Source organism: Lutra lutra, chromosome 14 (genome assembly GCF_902655055.1).
Source record: "Lutra lutra chromosome 14, mLutLut1.2, whole genome shotgun sequence".
Classification (NCBI taxonomy): Eukaryota; Metazoa; Chordata; class Mammalia; order Carnivora; family Mustelidae; genus Lutra; species Lutra lutra.
This window is the reverse complement of record NC_062291.1, coordinates 34582581-34599104: the sequence shown is the minus strand read 5'-3', so window position 1 is coordinate 34599104 and position 16524 is coordinate 34582581. Positions and strand designations below refer to the sequence as shown.

The 16524-nt window shown below is 40.7% G+C and overlaps 1 protein-coding gene across 1 annotated transcript in view; it reads right to left on the bottom strand.

Annotated features, from left to right (window-relative positions):
- MCU (mitochondrial calcium uniporter) overlaps positions 1-16264 on the bottom strand; it is a 205923-nt gene extending 189659 nt beyond the window's left edge. Inside the window, exon 1 of the mRNA XM_047701936.1 lies at positions 16101-16264. Within this exon, the coding sequence (XP_047557892.1) occupies positions 16101-16247 (147 nt within the window). The 5' untranslated portion in view covers positions 16248-16264. The remainder of the gene's footprint in view (positions 1-16100) is intronic.
- Between the last annotated feature and the right edge of the window lie 260 nt (positions 16265-16524).

Genomic DNA, 16524 nt, shown 5'->3' with positions numbered 1-16524 from the left:
GAAAGAAAAATAAAGTAATATCCTGTCATGGAACGAATGTTTATTTCTACCAGGGGATGGAGGGTGGGGGAATATAATGAGTGAAAGAAAAGAAGTTGAACAGTCATCACAGCTTCCATTCCATTAACCTTGTATTAGTAATCCCATCACCAAGTACATGGCAAATATTTACTTGCTAGTCAGCTTTATGACTCATGTCTTGACTTTCTCTTTAGAAGACTATTTGAATTCACCTGTGGTTCCAGCAAATTTACATCTAAATACAACCTTAAGTTTGGTTCTTCTATAGAAGGAGTTGGCACACTTTTTCTTAAAAAGCCAGATAGTCTGGGGCACTCGGGTGGCTCAGCTGGCTGAACATCCAACTCTTGGTTTCAGCTCAGGTCATGATCTCAGAGTCTGGTTCCACATTCAGCAGGGAGTCTGCTTGAGGGTTTTCGCTCCCTCTGCCCCTCCCCCAATTTGCATACACTCTCTCTCTAATAAATAAATAAATCTTTAAAAAAAAAAAACCAACAGATAGTTTAGGCTTTGTGAAACATATGGTCTCTGTCACAACTCAACTCTGCTACTGTAATGCAAAAGCATCTATAGACAATGTGTAAAAGAACGGGTGTGTGTTCCAATAAAACTTTATTCAAAAAAACAAGTGAAGGTCTTAGGTGTAATTTGCCAATCCCTATTCTAATATCAAGGGGAGAAAAATCAACTCTCAAGATAGATTTTATAAAACTACATCATGACTTCACACTGACATTAAACTCTGTTTTGTTTGCAGGGACAAAATATTTATGAATCATGATCTTCACATACCTGAGAATGTTCAAGATTCCCCTGCGTGAACAGGTCACATCACCAATAACTAAGACAGAGCAGGAAAACACTCTCCCTTACATGGTTGTTATGATATAACAGAGGATGTGTTAATTTATATAGGCAAAATTTATAAGGTGACCTGCAAAAGTAAAATACCAGGTTTTAGCAACTTTAGCAATAACAGAAACCCAAACCTGATTAATGCCAACCATCACTTCTATATGTTAAGCTAAGTTAATTCAGGTAAATGTCAAGGTCATCAACTTTTCTGAGAGAGCTGTTCTGTTTCCATGCAACCCAGTTGTTTTAGACTAGCAGACCCTTGGTCATCCATAACCTGTTAAATTTCAGAAGGCTAGACTGTTTGAGCTAACACAGAAGTTCTGATTCACTCTGGGATAGGACAGGAGTTGCTCATCAACATATATGGGCTAATTAAGGCAAGATCAGATCTATCATCTCTCAGGGTCTGTCCTAATAAAAATGTTCCATTCTGTGATAGTCACCTTGCTAAATTCAGCCCCCTGTTAACTACCAGATGTTCAATAGCAAGCTGGACCAAAGAGCCAGCCCACAAGGATCAAGCAAGTGCCTTTTTAAAAACTAATCTTAAGAAGTTCCTCTACATGGCTTTGCAAAGTAAGCAAAAACCATGCCAAATAGTAAAAAAGGCACTTACTTGACTCCCACAGGCCAGCTCCACACTCTAGCAGCTAAGATGTCACTGGCATGGTACATGGTGAGTGAGGTAGAAACGGTATCTTGTCAACCACTGTAGGAATGGTAGTGAAAGACCTAAAAGAATAGAGAAAAGTAAAGTCAATGTCAAAGGTAAAGGCTCTCTTGAGCCTGCTGACATGGATAACTCAGCATATGACAACAAAGAAAAGGAAGTGTGAAAAGATGTTGTTTAGGTCACTCTTAGCTGCTAGTTATTACAAGTGATCTTTAGGACAAGAGGGAACTTTTGAATGGATTTTAGCTATAACCTAGAATAAATCCAGAACGTTATGAGAAACTCTCAAATATACATTTTTTCCCCAGAGAAAGTACTGAATCTTTGATTACCACATGGTAAGCTCATACAGATGTAAAAATAGAGAATCTGAAGGAAAAATTCATAGACCAATAATATTCTTAGAAATAGTTTTTAAAGAAGCAAAATTTTTTCACTCTTCTCTATGCTTCTAGCATTTAAAAAAATGGAATCCTATAAAACAATGAGGGAAGAAGAATTTTTTTTTTAAGATTTTAAAAGTAATCTCTTCACCCAATATATGAACTTACAACCCCAAAATCAAGAGTTGAATGCTCTACCAACTGAACCAGCCAGGTACCCCTCCCTTTTTTTTTAAACAAGAAAATTTTTTTAAAACTGAAGGGGACCCTGGCAATAGAAGTCTCAGCTTATCCAGATTCATTCAGAACTTTCACTAGCTTCAGAAACAAATTTACAAAACGTAGAAGGTTTCGTGCACTTAAAAAAAAATCTAATTCATTTACCTAGCCCCACAGCCCTCTAATTTAGGAGTTCTGTTTCAAAATGCTGACTCTTGGCAAATTTAAACAAAGATCTCTCAAAACCCAGACCAATAACAATATTTGTTCCAGAACAACGACAATTTTAAAAAGAGCCTGTTTTCACGTACCACCACATCCTCTCATAAAGCCCACATTATTTGTGGGTAAAATAATGTTAACAAAAAATTGAAACTTGCAAGAAGAGCAGCAATAGTGAAAAAACAAAAATCATTCTTAATAATCAGCTAATTCTCAATTTTTAATTCTCAATACTCTCTCTTCCATCTAATCATGCCAACCCTCCTTAAAAAAAAAAAAAATTCTTTTTCATTATCTCTTCCTTCTTGCAGGTCCCTTCAGCATCCTTTGCCTCAGAACCAGAATGGAAGAAATAAATACAATTCCTGTGGCACTAGAATCTCTTCAATAAGAAAGCACAAAGATAGTTTTTTGTTGCGAGTAAGTTTTAGGCAAAAGACTATTCTTGCATTTTTCCCTAATTCTAAAATGCTTAAAGTTGGATCACCTTTTTAACAGACAGTCTGATGATTCAAAAATGCCCAAGCCTCAATTAATTTAATTAGAATGGGATATTCCCTGTTAATAGCATATTTGGCCAGACCACATCTTGTGCGACTAGCTCACATATTCTTCTTAATTTTGGCTTATGTTTGCCTTGCCTTAGCTACAGTCCCTGGAAAGCATCCCATGTATTAGTGTTTCCCTTCCTGCATCAGCATTTCTGGTTAAAGCACAACAGCAAATCATTTGGAGGGACAACCTGAACAGAGTTCTGCACTATGTATTCTGCAACATGATCCAAACCATTATCAAAAATGTTGCAAATGAAAGACAACTGTGTGAAAATGGGAAGAAACAAAAATTAATCAGAGATTGCCTTTCTAAAATAATGACTACAAAGTGAAGAATACTCAATGGCAAATACATATATAAGGTATATTATTAAAACAAATATTTATTTCACATCAACTATCTACCTCAAAAAGTACTCACCCCCCATTCGTAGACCTCGTTTTTCCTTTGCTCCATAAAACCATGACACCATTCAAGAACAGCCTTTTTACCATTTAAGGCACATATCCTTTTTACAAAAGAAAGCATTCCCAAACTGCAAATTATTCCAAACACACAGAAAAGAAACAATGAATAAAGGCCAACAAGTTTCCATCCTCAGCTTGTCTGCACTTCAAAAATCTGAGTATTTTTATAGAGAGAACCAAGTTTTTGCTGCAGCAGCTCAATCCCACATGAGCTTGCTGTATCACAGCAGATGCTGTTGGGCATTTTGCACAAGACATGTTCATCATCCTCCTTCTCTCCAGAAGTACAAAGGATTTTCCCAGGAATAAGAAAATGAGGACATTCCACACCAAGAAAAAGGTGGGGGGACAGCATTCCTAGTCTAACTTTTAAAATGATATTATATTATTTAAATGAATACAATGTAATTTTCTTATGAAGAAACACACTTCACCCACCCCACCACCAATCCAGCACCTCTCCCCTGTCCCCCCAAAAAAACCCTCTGGTGACACAATGCCCTTTCCAGGTGAGTTTTGACAAAGGGCTCAACAGTACTGACCTGGGTTTTCTTCCACTAATGCTGCTACTTTCTGATGCTGGCTGTGATGTGACTCAGATCTATAACTCAGGCCTCAGCTTGTCTCTACTTTTAATCTTACCAAGAATACTCTTTTTAGGGAAAAAAATCTGCTAGAGTTTCCTTTCAATTTCCCCTTTTTACTGCTAAAAGCTCTAGCAATTACTAAAAACAAAGTCATTGCATATTTAAAGCTCACCCGACTTTGTGGCACTTGGCCAAAAGAGGAACTTGATTTCATTACGAATCGAATTTCAATGCAGAATGAGATATTAAAATTAAAGAAAGTACTGATTGCAGTTCAATTTTCCATTTAATAAATGAATATTTCGAAATTCTGTAGTGTTATATATTACAACTGTTTTACCATCTCAACGATGTTTAGACAACATTTTGTTTTGAAGCTTAAGTCAGAGCCGGAAATGAAAAAAAGAAAAGATTTCATTTTTGGAGGGGGTGGTGAAAGCAAAAACAAAATAACCAAAACTGAATTACTAACATGCATATGTGTAATGAGACATTCACACAGAGCATACCCTTGGGATTCCCCTCAAAAGATAAAAATACGACAACAACAAAAAAATCACTACCACCTCTAGGGGATCAGAAAACTCATTTTTCCTGTGTATTCAGCAGTTTCAAGCACCAGCATGCAAAGATCAGAGGAAGAGGGACAAGAGAGAGAGAGAAACTGACAGAGACAGACATAGGCTGGTATTCTGTTTACAAAATAAATGTAATTCCATCAAAAGCAAATGAGAAACTTCCAATCTTCTCATTAGGTTTTTACTATTTCTCCTACTCCATTCAATCTATCCGTAAATACTTCTTTGAAGTATTCTGACATCCATACTCTGTTTTAAAACGAAAAATAGGTTTTATCACACTTGGCCGCTTGCCACAGCCCTGCTTCATGGCAGCTAGCAGAATTCTGGCAGTGCAAGATTCAGGATGCAGTGGGGGCAGAATGGAAATACAGAAGATTACTTCCAAAATAAACACCTCCAAAAATCTGTCATCTTTGGAAATATACACATGTAGGGAATCTAGAGTTGGCAGCACCTCTTTCAAAGAGTTCCTTTAAAGCTCTCTTCTGCAGTGCCCAGCCCTTCACCCTTCCCTCTTCTCCTCCACCTGCTCCAAATACTTGCCAGGCAGATGCATGTGTCAATTTCTTAAATCATTTATAACACAAAAGCACTACAATATCTTTCCATCACTATTTTACTTAGTATTTCCTAAAGTCCTGCTTGTTTCTGTAATCTGTGAACTCCTTTAAAATGATTTGGTGCTGCTTGAATCAAAGAAAATAACTCCTTCTTCATATCTCCATGATTCCCATCACTGTATTACCTAGGTACAGACAACAGGATGATCTACAGATGCGTTTTCCACAGGGCTGAAGGATTTAGAGGATGGTCTCTAGGAATTTTTAACTCACTGACTCTCATTTATCCAACACTGACTGAGTGTTCTTGACACTGATTAGGCTCAGTTTACAGGGTTGGGAAGAACAGACTACTAAGAGCAACTAATCACCTGACCTTTTCACACTCAGAATTCCTGTAGCATAATTACAAAGGAAAATAGAAACATTTTCTGTTTCAGACTTGCAAGCCATAGCTCAGAATTAACAAGTTATTAGAATGGTCCATCTTGGGGCGCCTGGATGGCTCAGTCAGTTAAGCATGTGCCACTGGCTCAGGTCATGATGCCAGCCTCCTGGGATCAAGTCCCAGTCCGGCTCCTTGCTCAGCAAGGAGCCTGCTTCTCCCTCAGCCTGCCATTCCCCTGCTAGTGTGCTTGCTCGCTCGCTCTCTCTCTCTCTCTCTCTCTCTCACACACACACACAAATAAATAAATAAAAGATTTCAGGGCGGTGGGGAAGAACAGTCCATCTTATCTCAGCACTTTAACATTAGTTACTTTTTTCCTGCCCTCCCCTGTCTCTCTAAATCTCCGGATTCCCCCACCATATCTTCACCTCTCCCCCCACACCCTCAGTAGCTCCAATGGGAAAAAGAAGCTAAAAGAGAAAGATGGGACTAAGGCATAAAGAACTGTTTAAGAGGAATGCAGGGTAAATTGTCTATCAAGATGTCAGAAGTAATTATGCAAACTGTCCTAAAAAGGTAATGGGAGCTATTTTTCTTCAGTCAAGCCCTTGACCTTTGTGAGAATAAACAAATACATTATGCTTGGGTTTATGATTTTATACACGCCTCCCACCATGAAATAACATAAAAATCACTTATATGAAAATGATAGATGTCTTAGAATTAGAAACCCCTTTAGGCTCACCTGATCAAGCCCTCTTATTTAACTGACCAAAAGATTTAAGACCAAAGAGGTAAGTCACTTGCCCAAGGTCAAATAGCAAGTTAACAAACAAGAAATGAACAGAACCCACACTCCTATTATATCACATGGTGCCTCATCCTCTTCAATTATTTACTTTTATTTTGGTGATTTCAACACACATACACCACTTCCATCTCTTCTTTTATCTACCTCAGAAAACTAATAATTCTGTGATGATAAAACAACCCTTCGCTCCCAGAGATTTCAAAAGGCTCACTATATGACAAATACAATCTCTTCTCGCAAAGCAGATACTGTAATGGCTCTAAAACTTTTGACAGATGGAATGCCTGGGTGGCTCAGTCAGTTAATCGGCTGACTCTCGATTTCAGTTCAGGTCATGATCTCAGGGTTGTGGGATCAAGCTCAGCATAGAATCTGCTTGAGATTCTCTCCCTCTGCCTCCGCCTCTGCTTCACCTCCTGCTCACTTGTGTGACCCTGCACACACACTCTGTCTCTCTCTTAAAAATATTTTTTAAAAACAAATAAAAAATGTTATAGTTATCAAATACTCACCTTTGCATTGTAATACCTAGAAAAATACCAAGGAATATGTGTTTTCTAAATAAAGCAATCCAGTAAAGTAATTAAAATACTAGAAAATCACTCCATATAACTTGTTCTCAATGATTACTTCTCGAGAAACTGGGGTGGCAGAAGCAGTAGGAATCTTGTACCTTCATTTCTAATGTGATCAAGGAGATTGCTAAAATTTTACTAAGAAAAGGCTTCATGCTTAAGAATAGCTAGGTTTTTGTTTGTTTTAAATATAAAAGACTATCATATATACAATGCTCAATATTCTCTAAAGGTAAACAAACACTACAAAAGTGGAACATTGGGGGCGCCTGGGTGGCTAGTGGGTTAAAGCCTCTGCTTTCGGCTCACGTCATGATCCCAGGGTCCTGGGATCAAGCCCCGCATCGGGCTCTCTGCTCGGCAGGGAGTCTGCTTCCTCCTCTCTCTCTCTGCCTGCCTCTCTGCCTACTTGTGATCTCTGTCTGTCAAATGAAATGAATAAAATTAAAAAAAAAAAAAAAAAAAAAAGTGGAACAGTGAAGAGAACAAAGCCAAAGGAAATTACTTAAAAATAGTCCTCTAATTAACGTAATGTGAAGAGTTTCTTCCTGGGAAGAGTACAATACACAGAACCCATACTTTCAACTAAGTTTTGTTGAGTGCTCATCATGTTTTATAAACTTTTTCCATACCAGTCTGCAAATCTTTTAGATTCTGATGGTATGAGGTAGGGGAAGGGAGCAGGAAAATGGGGATATGGTGGGAATCTGATATACAAATTAGAAAATCATTAAACCAGGTCAACACATTTTTATATACAAGAGTAGAGGTACAACAATCACAACAATGAAACATACTTAACATGACTGTAAAAAGAAACACACAGAGACCGTCCAGAAACAAAGTTTCAGCACCCGAGTATTAACAAAATCAGACAGCCCTTGAAATGAATTACCTTTCTACCTGGTACCAGCTGAGTGATAGTCCATGTCCTATCATCAAGTTCTATCAATTCTACTTCCTAAATCTCCGTTGTCTCTATTCCTTTTCTCTATCCCCAGTGCTACTGTCCTCAGTCAGGTATCTTTTGCCTGGTCCATTAAGATGTCCCTTACTGGCCTCTTGGCTTTTCTGGTCCCATCTTCTCCAACCCAGCCTTCACACAGCTGCTATTGTAACCTACCAAAAACCACAAACTGATCATGTGCTTCACTAGATTGAAATTCTTCAGACACTCACCTATTGACCAGCAGTATTTTTCTAAACTGTAGCTTAAATTGTGAGATCAACTGAAATGGGTCCCAACCAGTATTTCTTGAACAAACCAGCACAGGAATGATGTAAATCATACATAGTAAAAACACCGTCTCATGAAACTTTTCCTACTTTAACGCACACATGCACATTCTGGGTCATGAAATAAAATGTATTTCTACTGTGGGTTGAGTTTAAAAAAACAAAAACAAAAAAAACACTGACCTACATAATAAAATCCCAACTCCTTCACAAGTCCCTTCACAGTGTGATTCCCTCACCACAGCACAGTAGCTAAGAGATAGTCGCTGAAGCCAGACCCCTTGGGTTTACTTGCCAAGTATGCCAATAGCAGCTGTGTGATCCTGAGCAAGTCATTTACTAACTGAGTGTCACTTACCAGCTGTGATCCTGGGCAAATCAACCAATCTGAGAAAACTCAGTTTCACTATCTATAAAAGGAGGATAGTAAGAGTACCTACCCACAGGGTGTCGCATGAATTAAGTGAGATTACCTATGCAAAGTGCGTAACATGTGGTGTACTTAATATTAATTATTACTGGTATCACTACTACTGTCCAGCTTAATCTCTGGCTATTCTTGCCCATACTCCATTATGACAAACTACTGGCCATTTCTCAAAGACATCTTCCTCCCTCAGACTATCATGTCAGATGCTGGTGCTGTCTAGAATGGGAACTACACCTTTCCAGTCCCCCACACATTATATTTCCTCATATTTCAGCTTAAGTGAGGCCTCCCTTATAAAGCCTTCCCCATTCCCCAGTTCTCTTCAGTAGGTCTAAATGCTCCCATGGCAGGTGGGGGTCGGAGCATAACCACTTACTGTCTTGCTTATTGGTGTCTCCTAGCCAAACTGTGACCTCTTTGAACCACCTCAGGGGCATCTCTCTTTCCCAGCACAGCATAATACAAACAGTAGTTCAACAGGTATTTTCTGAATGATTCCAGTTACTTATCCTTACCAGGTTTTCATTTTCTCATCTGTACCATGGGGGTAGTATTTTGCCTGAAGAGCTGTTGTGGAGTACACCAGACAATGTTATAAAAGTGCTATAGAAGCAATGCTCGATAATGCGTGGGATTTTCTAGAATCCTTATCTAAATTACAAAGATCCTAAGGAAGCTATAACTTAGACCCTTATTACCTAATACCTGGAGGAGAGGGTAGAGAAAGAGAGTTAAGAAACCTAGTCAGAAAGACAGTGAGATCTCTTGGAAGAAAACTGCAGTAGATGCTTGAAAAAGAAACATGACTGAGGAGAAGACAAAAGGGAAGGAGGCCCCACACTGACAACCCACCAGACCTAGACTTAAATCTCACAGCCAAAACCTGTGTCTTGTCCATCATTGTATCTCTAGCATTAAAACAGTTTATGTCACTTAAGAAGAAATGAACCTACCTCATCCTCAATGTTCTCATCTATAAAACTGGGATAACAATGCCTCTCATAGGATTTTGGTGAGAATTCAATGAGGTAACACAATACCCTCAGATCTGAGATGCTTCCTTCTGTATCTACTCCTCTACATATCTATCCCTCCACACAGGGTCGGGTAGTTCAAGCTAACCTATTTACTCTCCTGTTATTTGACCAAAAAAATCAGTCACATTAACTTTCTCTAAAGTTTACAGGAGATATTAGTACTCTTAAACATCCTATAACACCACTTACTATAGATAAGAAGTACAACGTAGCCTATCTTAGAATGCAAAAAAGAATCTAAAGGATCTTGTATTCTGTAAGGCATTAAGTACAGTTTAAGACTGTACTAGAGACTATCCTCTGGACAGCCTCACACATGTAATGGAGTCCTCAGCAATTCTCTGTGATCATTACAAATGCTCCCCAAACAATAAAGTAGACAATAAATAGTAAAAACTGAAAATTTCAGAAACAAAGTATAAGAGATAAACGCCCCACTCTTTTGATTAATAAATACTATCAATGTCCTTAAAGAACCTTTGGAAGGGCTCTTATTTTCAAGAGAGATGTCAAAATGCAATGTCATATTTTCCATTTTTTCCAGAACTACATTAGAAAAAGTTCCGTTTTAGCATGCTATTAGACCCAGCTGGTGATGTAATTTACCAAGTTACATTTTTATCAAAATGAAAGACTCGGGTCACCTGGGTAGCTCTGTCAGTTAAGCAGCTGCCTTCGGCTCAGGTCATGGTCCCAGGGTCCTGGGATGGAGCCCCACATCAGGCTCCCTGCTCATTAAGGAGTCTGCTTCTCCTTCTTCCTCTCCTTTTCCCCCTCTCCCCCACTTGTACTCTCTCTCTCTGATAAATAAAATCTTTAAAAATAAAAAAATACATAAATATTCACCCATACACAGTTTACAAGTCAACAATTCACATAACTTATTAAAATTACTCTGCTTGAAGTCAACTTTCAAGTTACACAGGCTCTCTCACTGCATTTAACAAAGTACAGTGAAATAATTAAATGGAGGGTTTCTCTTGCATGTTCAACATGCAGGGGACAAGTTTTTTTTTAACATGTGTCATCAAGCTTGACCTAAATCAGGGAGTAATTATTCAAGATTGGGTTTGAGTTTAGGCACTTACTGAAAGAATACGGCCCCAATTCACTTTTTAAAACCTACCTCTTCTTAACTGTTTTTAAAACAAAACACACATTTGTGTAATTTCTCAGGAAAAGAACTGAATGCAAAGGTCAGCAGATGGGGGAGCCATTTTCAGCTCTGTAGTAACCTAATGGGCTACCAAGGAAAAAGCCATTTCAACACTCTTGCATTATTAGTTCCTTAACCTATGGTCTTTTTGAGATCTCAAGTCTACAGTTCTTTTAAGTACATGTCCTCCATGGTGACATCTTAGTTTTCAAAAACCATGTTATTCTAGTAATTGTAAAATATCCGTGAGCCATGATATGACATTAATCAGTCAAATAAAGAATAGAGGATTCCCTTATGTTGAGTGATTATCTCCAGATCTTAAAAGGTAGTGTTGTCCTTAACCACAAAAAGCAAAACAAAACAAAACAAAAAACAGTAATTTTTAAGAAAACCCACAGAGGCACAAAGCTAGAATATAAAAAAGCAATGAGGGGGTGCCTGGGTGGCTCAGTCAGTTAAGCATCCAACTCTTGATTTAGGCTCAGGTCATGATCTCAGGGTCCTGAGATGGAGCCCCGGGTCAGGTTTCATGCTCAGCGGGGAGCCTGCTTGAGGATTCCCTCTTCCTCTCCCTCTGCCCCCTCCCCTCTCTCACATTGTTTCTCAAATAAGTAAATAAATCTTTTTTAAAAAATGAAAGCAACATCTCTGCAGTTATTCAGATAATGGTGTCAATGAAGCACTATTGCAGAAGATAATGACCACTCTGGATTTCAAATATGAGGCAGCCCCAAAACCAAAAATGATCTTTGTTATTATCTTTGATATACACCATTTTTGATGTTGCATTCTCTACTTAGATTTCCTCTTGGAGTAGAGTTCATAAAGCATGAAACAGAGCCCGTTGGGACTTAGAAAAGTTCAAATAATCATAATCTGTTGAATAAATCCAAATTTACTCATTCAAATATTTTGTGCACATCGTACAAAATAAGCATGATTTTAAGATAAATAAGGATGGTTGTGGGGCATCTGGGTGGTTCAGTTAATTAACTGTCTGCCTTTTGTTCAGGTCATGATCTCCAGATCCTGGGATTAAGCCCCACATGGGGCTCCCCACTCAGCAGCAAGTGTACGTTCCCCCTCTCTGACCCTCCCTCCCCACCCATGCTCTTTTACCTCCTCTCTCCTACTCTCTCTCCTTAATAAATAACAGAATCTTAAAAAAAAAAAAAAAAAAAAAAAAAAGCATGGTTGCTTCCTTAAAAACAAGTCAGCTTTTGGAACTAATGTAACATTGTGTGTCAACTATATTTCAATAGAAAATAGTGGTAATAATAGTAAATTTTAAAAGTCTGCTCTAAACATTTATCCAGGACCATCAAAATCTTAGCACGGTAGTTGACTAAAACAACAAAAACTCTAGAACCTGATTCAATTATGTATTTATATTAATCTGGGTATTAATCATACTTTTGCTGGGCTTTGGGCAGAAAGCAAGTACCACCATAGAGCTAATCCAAAGGTACCCATTCTTTGGGTATACTACCATAAAGAAGTATAATATACAATCAAAGACAGCACTGGAAATACTAAAGTTAAAGCAATTATCCAAATGTGGTTACTTAAATAATAGGCCATTAAACAAGTCAAATTGGGGACAGGGGGCTGGGGGAGTGGATGAGCATACCTTTTCAGAACTGGCAAGCAGACACAAAGGTGCATATTCAATTAATGCACGTCTGGGCATCACCTATATAGCGCTGTGTTGGAGTCTATGAGAGACAAAAATGTAATACTGCCCTACCTCTCCTGTAATTTAAGGCACCCACAAACGAAATCTTTAGATAACAAGTCAGTGCCAATCTGCGTCCTGCTAATAAAGTCTATCAGAATTTAGACAGGACAGAATAGGACAAAAGAGAGGGATTAAGAGCCAGGAATCACACAAATTAAGATTCTGACTAGAACATCTTGAATCCACCACCACTTAAAGAATTTTAATCTCAGATGTCATAAACCACATATAACCTAATAAGTCACTTCCCTCAGTTGCCATTAGGTCTGTTTCCTCATCTTTAAGTGAGTAGGTTAGCTTCAAAGAGGAGTCGTGGGTCACAGTCTCTAACCTGAAATGGACCTTAGAGGTTAGAGGAGTGATTAAGACTGAAATTCAGTTGCAGGAACTACATAAACATTTAGTATAGATATGTGGAACATTGGCATAAGTACAGTGGAGTATTTGTGCTGGAATGGATCTGGCTAAATAAGACCGGCCAGACCATGAGAAACCCAATTAAAGAACTGGGACTTGCCTCTGTGTCAGGTAATATAATCTCAGTTAAAACTGTCAGGTTAAACTGAAATGCTTTCACTGCCAAAGAACTATAATGTGTAAAGTAGAGAGAGACAGCCACAAACTGTAACAGTCCAATGACACACTTAAGCAAGAGATTTAGCTGTTGACCATTAGGAAATGTTAACAGTCAGGCTTTCATAATCAGAGGTGAGACAGTTTGATTTAGCAAAGCAATTACCCAGCTCACGATGAAGGGCAGTTGCCCCTCAAAGAATCATCCTTGAAAATAGCAGTCACCTTCACTAACCACACAGTAAGGCATGCAACAAACATTTTACATGTCTTCATTACAGTCACAAACTGAGGAGCAGTAACAGGCTCTTCACACAGGAAGGGAAAAATTACGCTAGATGGTGCTAAAAATACCAAATCAGCCCCTGCACCTTTATTTCTATTTACTCAGTTGTTTGATCTTTTAATGAGGAAGGTGGGAAAGGAACAAGTTATGTTTTATAACTTCGAAACCACATTTACCAATAGGCTGAACTGTACTGCTTTGGACTCACTCTGTAAACTTGGAAAAGATTTCAAAACACATGCTTCTCAAGCAAAAAATTAACCAGCACCATAATTGGTTATGTCCCCCTGGCTCTAATTTACTGTACCTACTACAGCAGAACAAAAGTGGCACAAGCTGGGCTTGTGATCCAGTCCAATGCAGAGTGCCATCTGCTGCACATGCACAGAATGTGTCCTATGCAAGATTCAACCTTAGTGTCTCGCAGGGACCTTTGTAAGAGCAAGATGTTTGTTCCCATATTTGCCTCATTCCACAGCTCTGCCTCTAACATCTACTCACAGGAGAATTCCCATTCATGGTTGTTTAAAATACCAATACTTTCCCAATACTCTCCTTTTCCTTGAAAAGGAGATTATGAAGGAGCAATTGCGTCTTATAACGAAAAGAACACCATAAGGGGGTCAGACTATCTGGGGTAGGTGGGAATCCTAAAACTGGTGCGTATTAGCTGTGGAATCCTGCCCAAGTCCTTCCCCTTTCTGGGCCTCAATTTCAGGCATAAAATGTCAAGAGTTAAATCCCTAAGAGATACCTTTCAAATTGAGTCTTGTGAGGAATCATAGAATAACAGATGGAGACAGCTATATACAGGAAGGCTTCAGAGCAATCGTAGAAAAAGAAAAAAAAACCTGTTTACATATTTTAATTAATCAGGTACAACTTTTTTCAAAATCGTACAATTCTAAGTTCATTTACAAGTCAACATTCCCATGATAACACTTCAGCCCTTCAGAAATAACACTTCACTTCAACTGTGCTTTCAGTTACAAATTCAGCACATCACTTTTACCCACCCCAGAATAGCACAGAAGAACACTTTCATGAAGTACCCACACAAGGAAGACACTCATAGCCTGACAGATTCGCATAGTGGAAAATATACAAGGCACAAATTTAAAAATGTTAAATGAATACCACACCCAAATAGCCTCAAAAACAAACTGTGCAAAGTCAAAAGACGTATTAGCAAAATACAGGGATAACGACAACTTGGGAAGCCTTTAAATGGTTTGAGGGAGAGGGGAATGCCATCAGATTTCTGGATGGCTCTATGTTTTCAGGAAAACAAAACACATAAATGGAGGCTATGAAACATGCAAATCTAAGCTGAACTGTGGAAAAGCTCGGCTCTCACCCAAAAGCTTCAGCAAAGCAATATGTCAGTATGCCAAATATGAAGTACAAATTTTCTTCACAAGAATGAGGATAGGATCCATACGTGTGACTAATAATAACAGTATCATCTTGCATTTACAGACCATTAGTTCTTTTCATAGCTCTTGCAGACACCCGGTTTCATGCTGTCATCAGTCTTGGGGTGTCCTCTCTGAAAACCTCCAGTTCAGCTTCCTCTCAAGAGCTATGAGATCAGAATAGGACAGGTGGATGTATTTGTTGAGATCTGAAGGTACTAGTTCCTTCTATCAGGACGTCTGCAGGGATTCTCTCATTCCCACACTATACAAGTTAGCCCTAGGAAATAAAATCCACACTCGTTCACTCACAGTTGGCCAGAGACCAACACAAATGGGTCTAGAAAGTCCAAGGAAAGAGAACCCGCTGACTTGTTAGGTCAAGAACTCCATGCCAAGTTGATCTCTTGCAATTGAAAAAAGAATTCACAATCACTCACCAATACATCTCGAGGCTGTTCAAACAGAAACTCTCCTTCCTTGCCAGCCAATGAAATCCAGCAATAACTGGTTAATTCAACTACCAAATCCCTGCCTCTGCGAACAACTTGCCATATCCACTTCCCCTCTGCCTGCTGCCCACCCTTCCTTCTTCAGGCACGCGTGAACGAGCTGGTAAAACCAGCCCTCCGAAAGGACCACCGAGGACCTTTAAGGACCTGGAGGGATGGAGCTTGCCTCCTGAAGCAATGCAGCATCCACCGCGAAGGGGCTGTTCCCCATGCCCACACACGCAGGAAGTCACGGAGGGGGATAAAGTTTGATTATCCTTCTTGGCCGTTCCCAAAGGGCCGAGAGAGGACGAGGGAGCGGCCCCGCTGGGGTCCTGGGCTGCTCCCCGGAGGCAGTGCCCAAAAGCATGGCACTGCCACTCTCCTGACACATACACCAGGCAGCCGCGGCAACTCAGGACACCCCAACCCGCCCGGAGGAGGAGGGAAAGGGGACAACTTGCACGGGGCTCAGTACGCGAGCGATGGGGCAGAGCTGTTTAAAAAAACGGAGGGAGGGACCGAGATCGGGGGCGAAGTCAGTCAGTGAAAGGTTCAAGTCCCGTCCCTTCCCCGCCCTGGTGCCCCGGGTCCTGCGGGAACATCCCCGCCATCGCCCCTCCTCCTCCTCCACTCGGCTTCCTCCGCCCTCCCTCCCTTCCTGGTCGCCGCCGCAGGCGCCTGAAGGGCACGGCGGCTCCTCGGTGCCCGGCAAGCTCGGGAGCGGCCGCGAGTTGAGGTAACTCGCCCGCTGCCCCGGCGGCCTGTCCGCCGGCGGCTCCCACACGCCAGCGCCGCCCCGCCCTCCCCGGAGCCGCCGGGCGCGCTCGCTCACCGTCCGGTGGTGCTGCTGCTGCCGGTGGCGGCTGACGCCCAGCCCGGGGAAGCAGCCGGCAGTCAGCGCTCCGCAGCCGCCGGCGCCCCCGCCGCCGCCCCGGGAGGAGAGGAGCAGCAGGAGCGATCTACCTGCGGCGGCCGCCATCTCTCAACTGGAAACGGCGCCGACCCAGGCAGCGCAGCGGACGGCCGGGGCGGAGCTAAGACCCGCCACTCACCGTCGCCGGGCCAACTGCCGCCCTTGGCTGAGTTGGTAAGGCGGAGCTTCCTGCAAGGCCCAATCGACAGGCGGGAGAACCACACTTGAGGCTGCCTGTCACTTCCAGAGTTACCTATTGTGGGACATAGTCAATTACGGGCAAATTCTAAGGAACCGGTAATTGGCACCCGAGTCCCTCAGAATAGCAGCACTAGAGATGGCA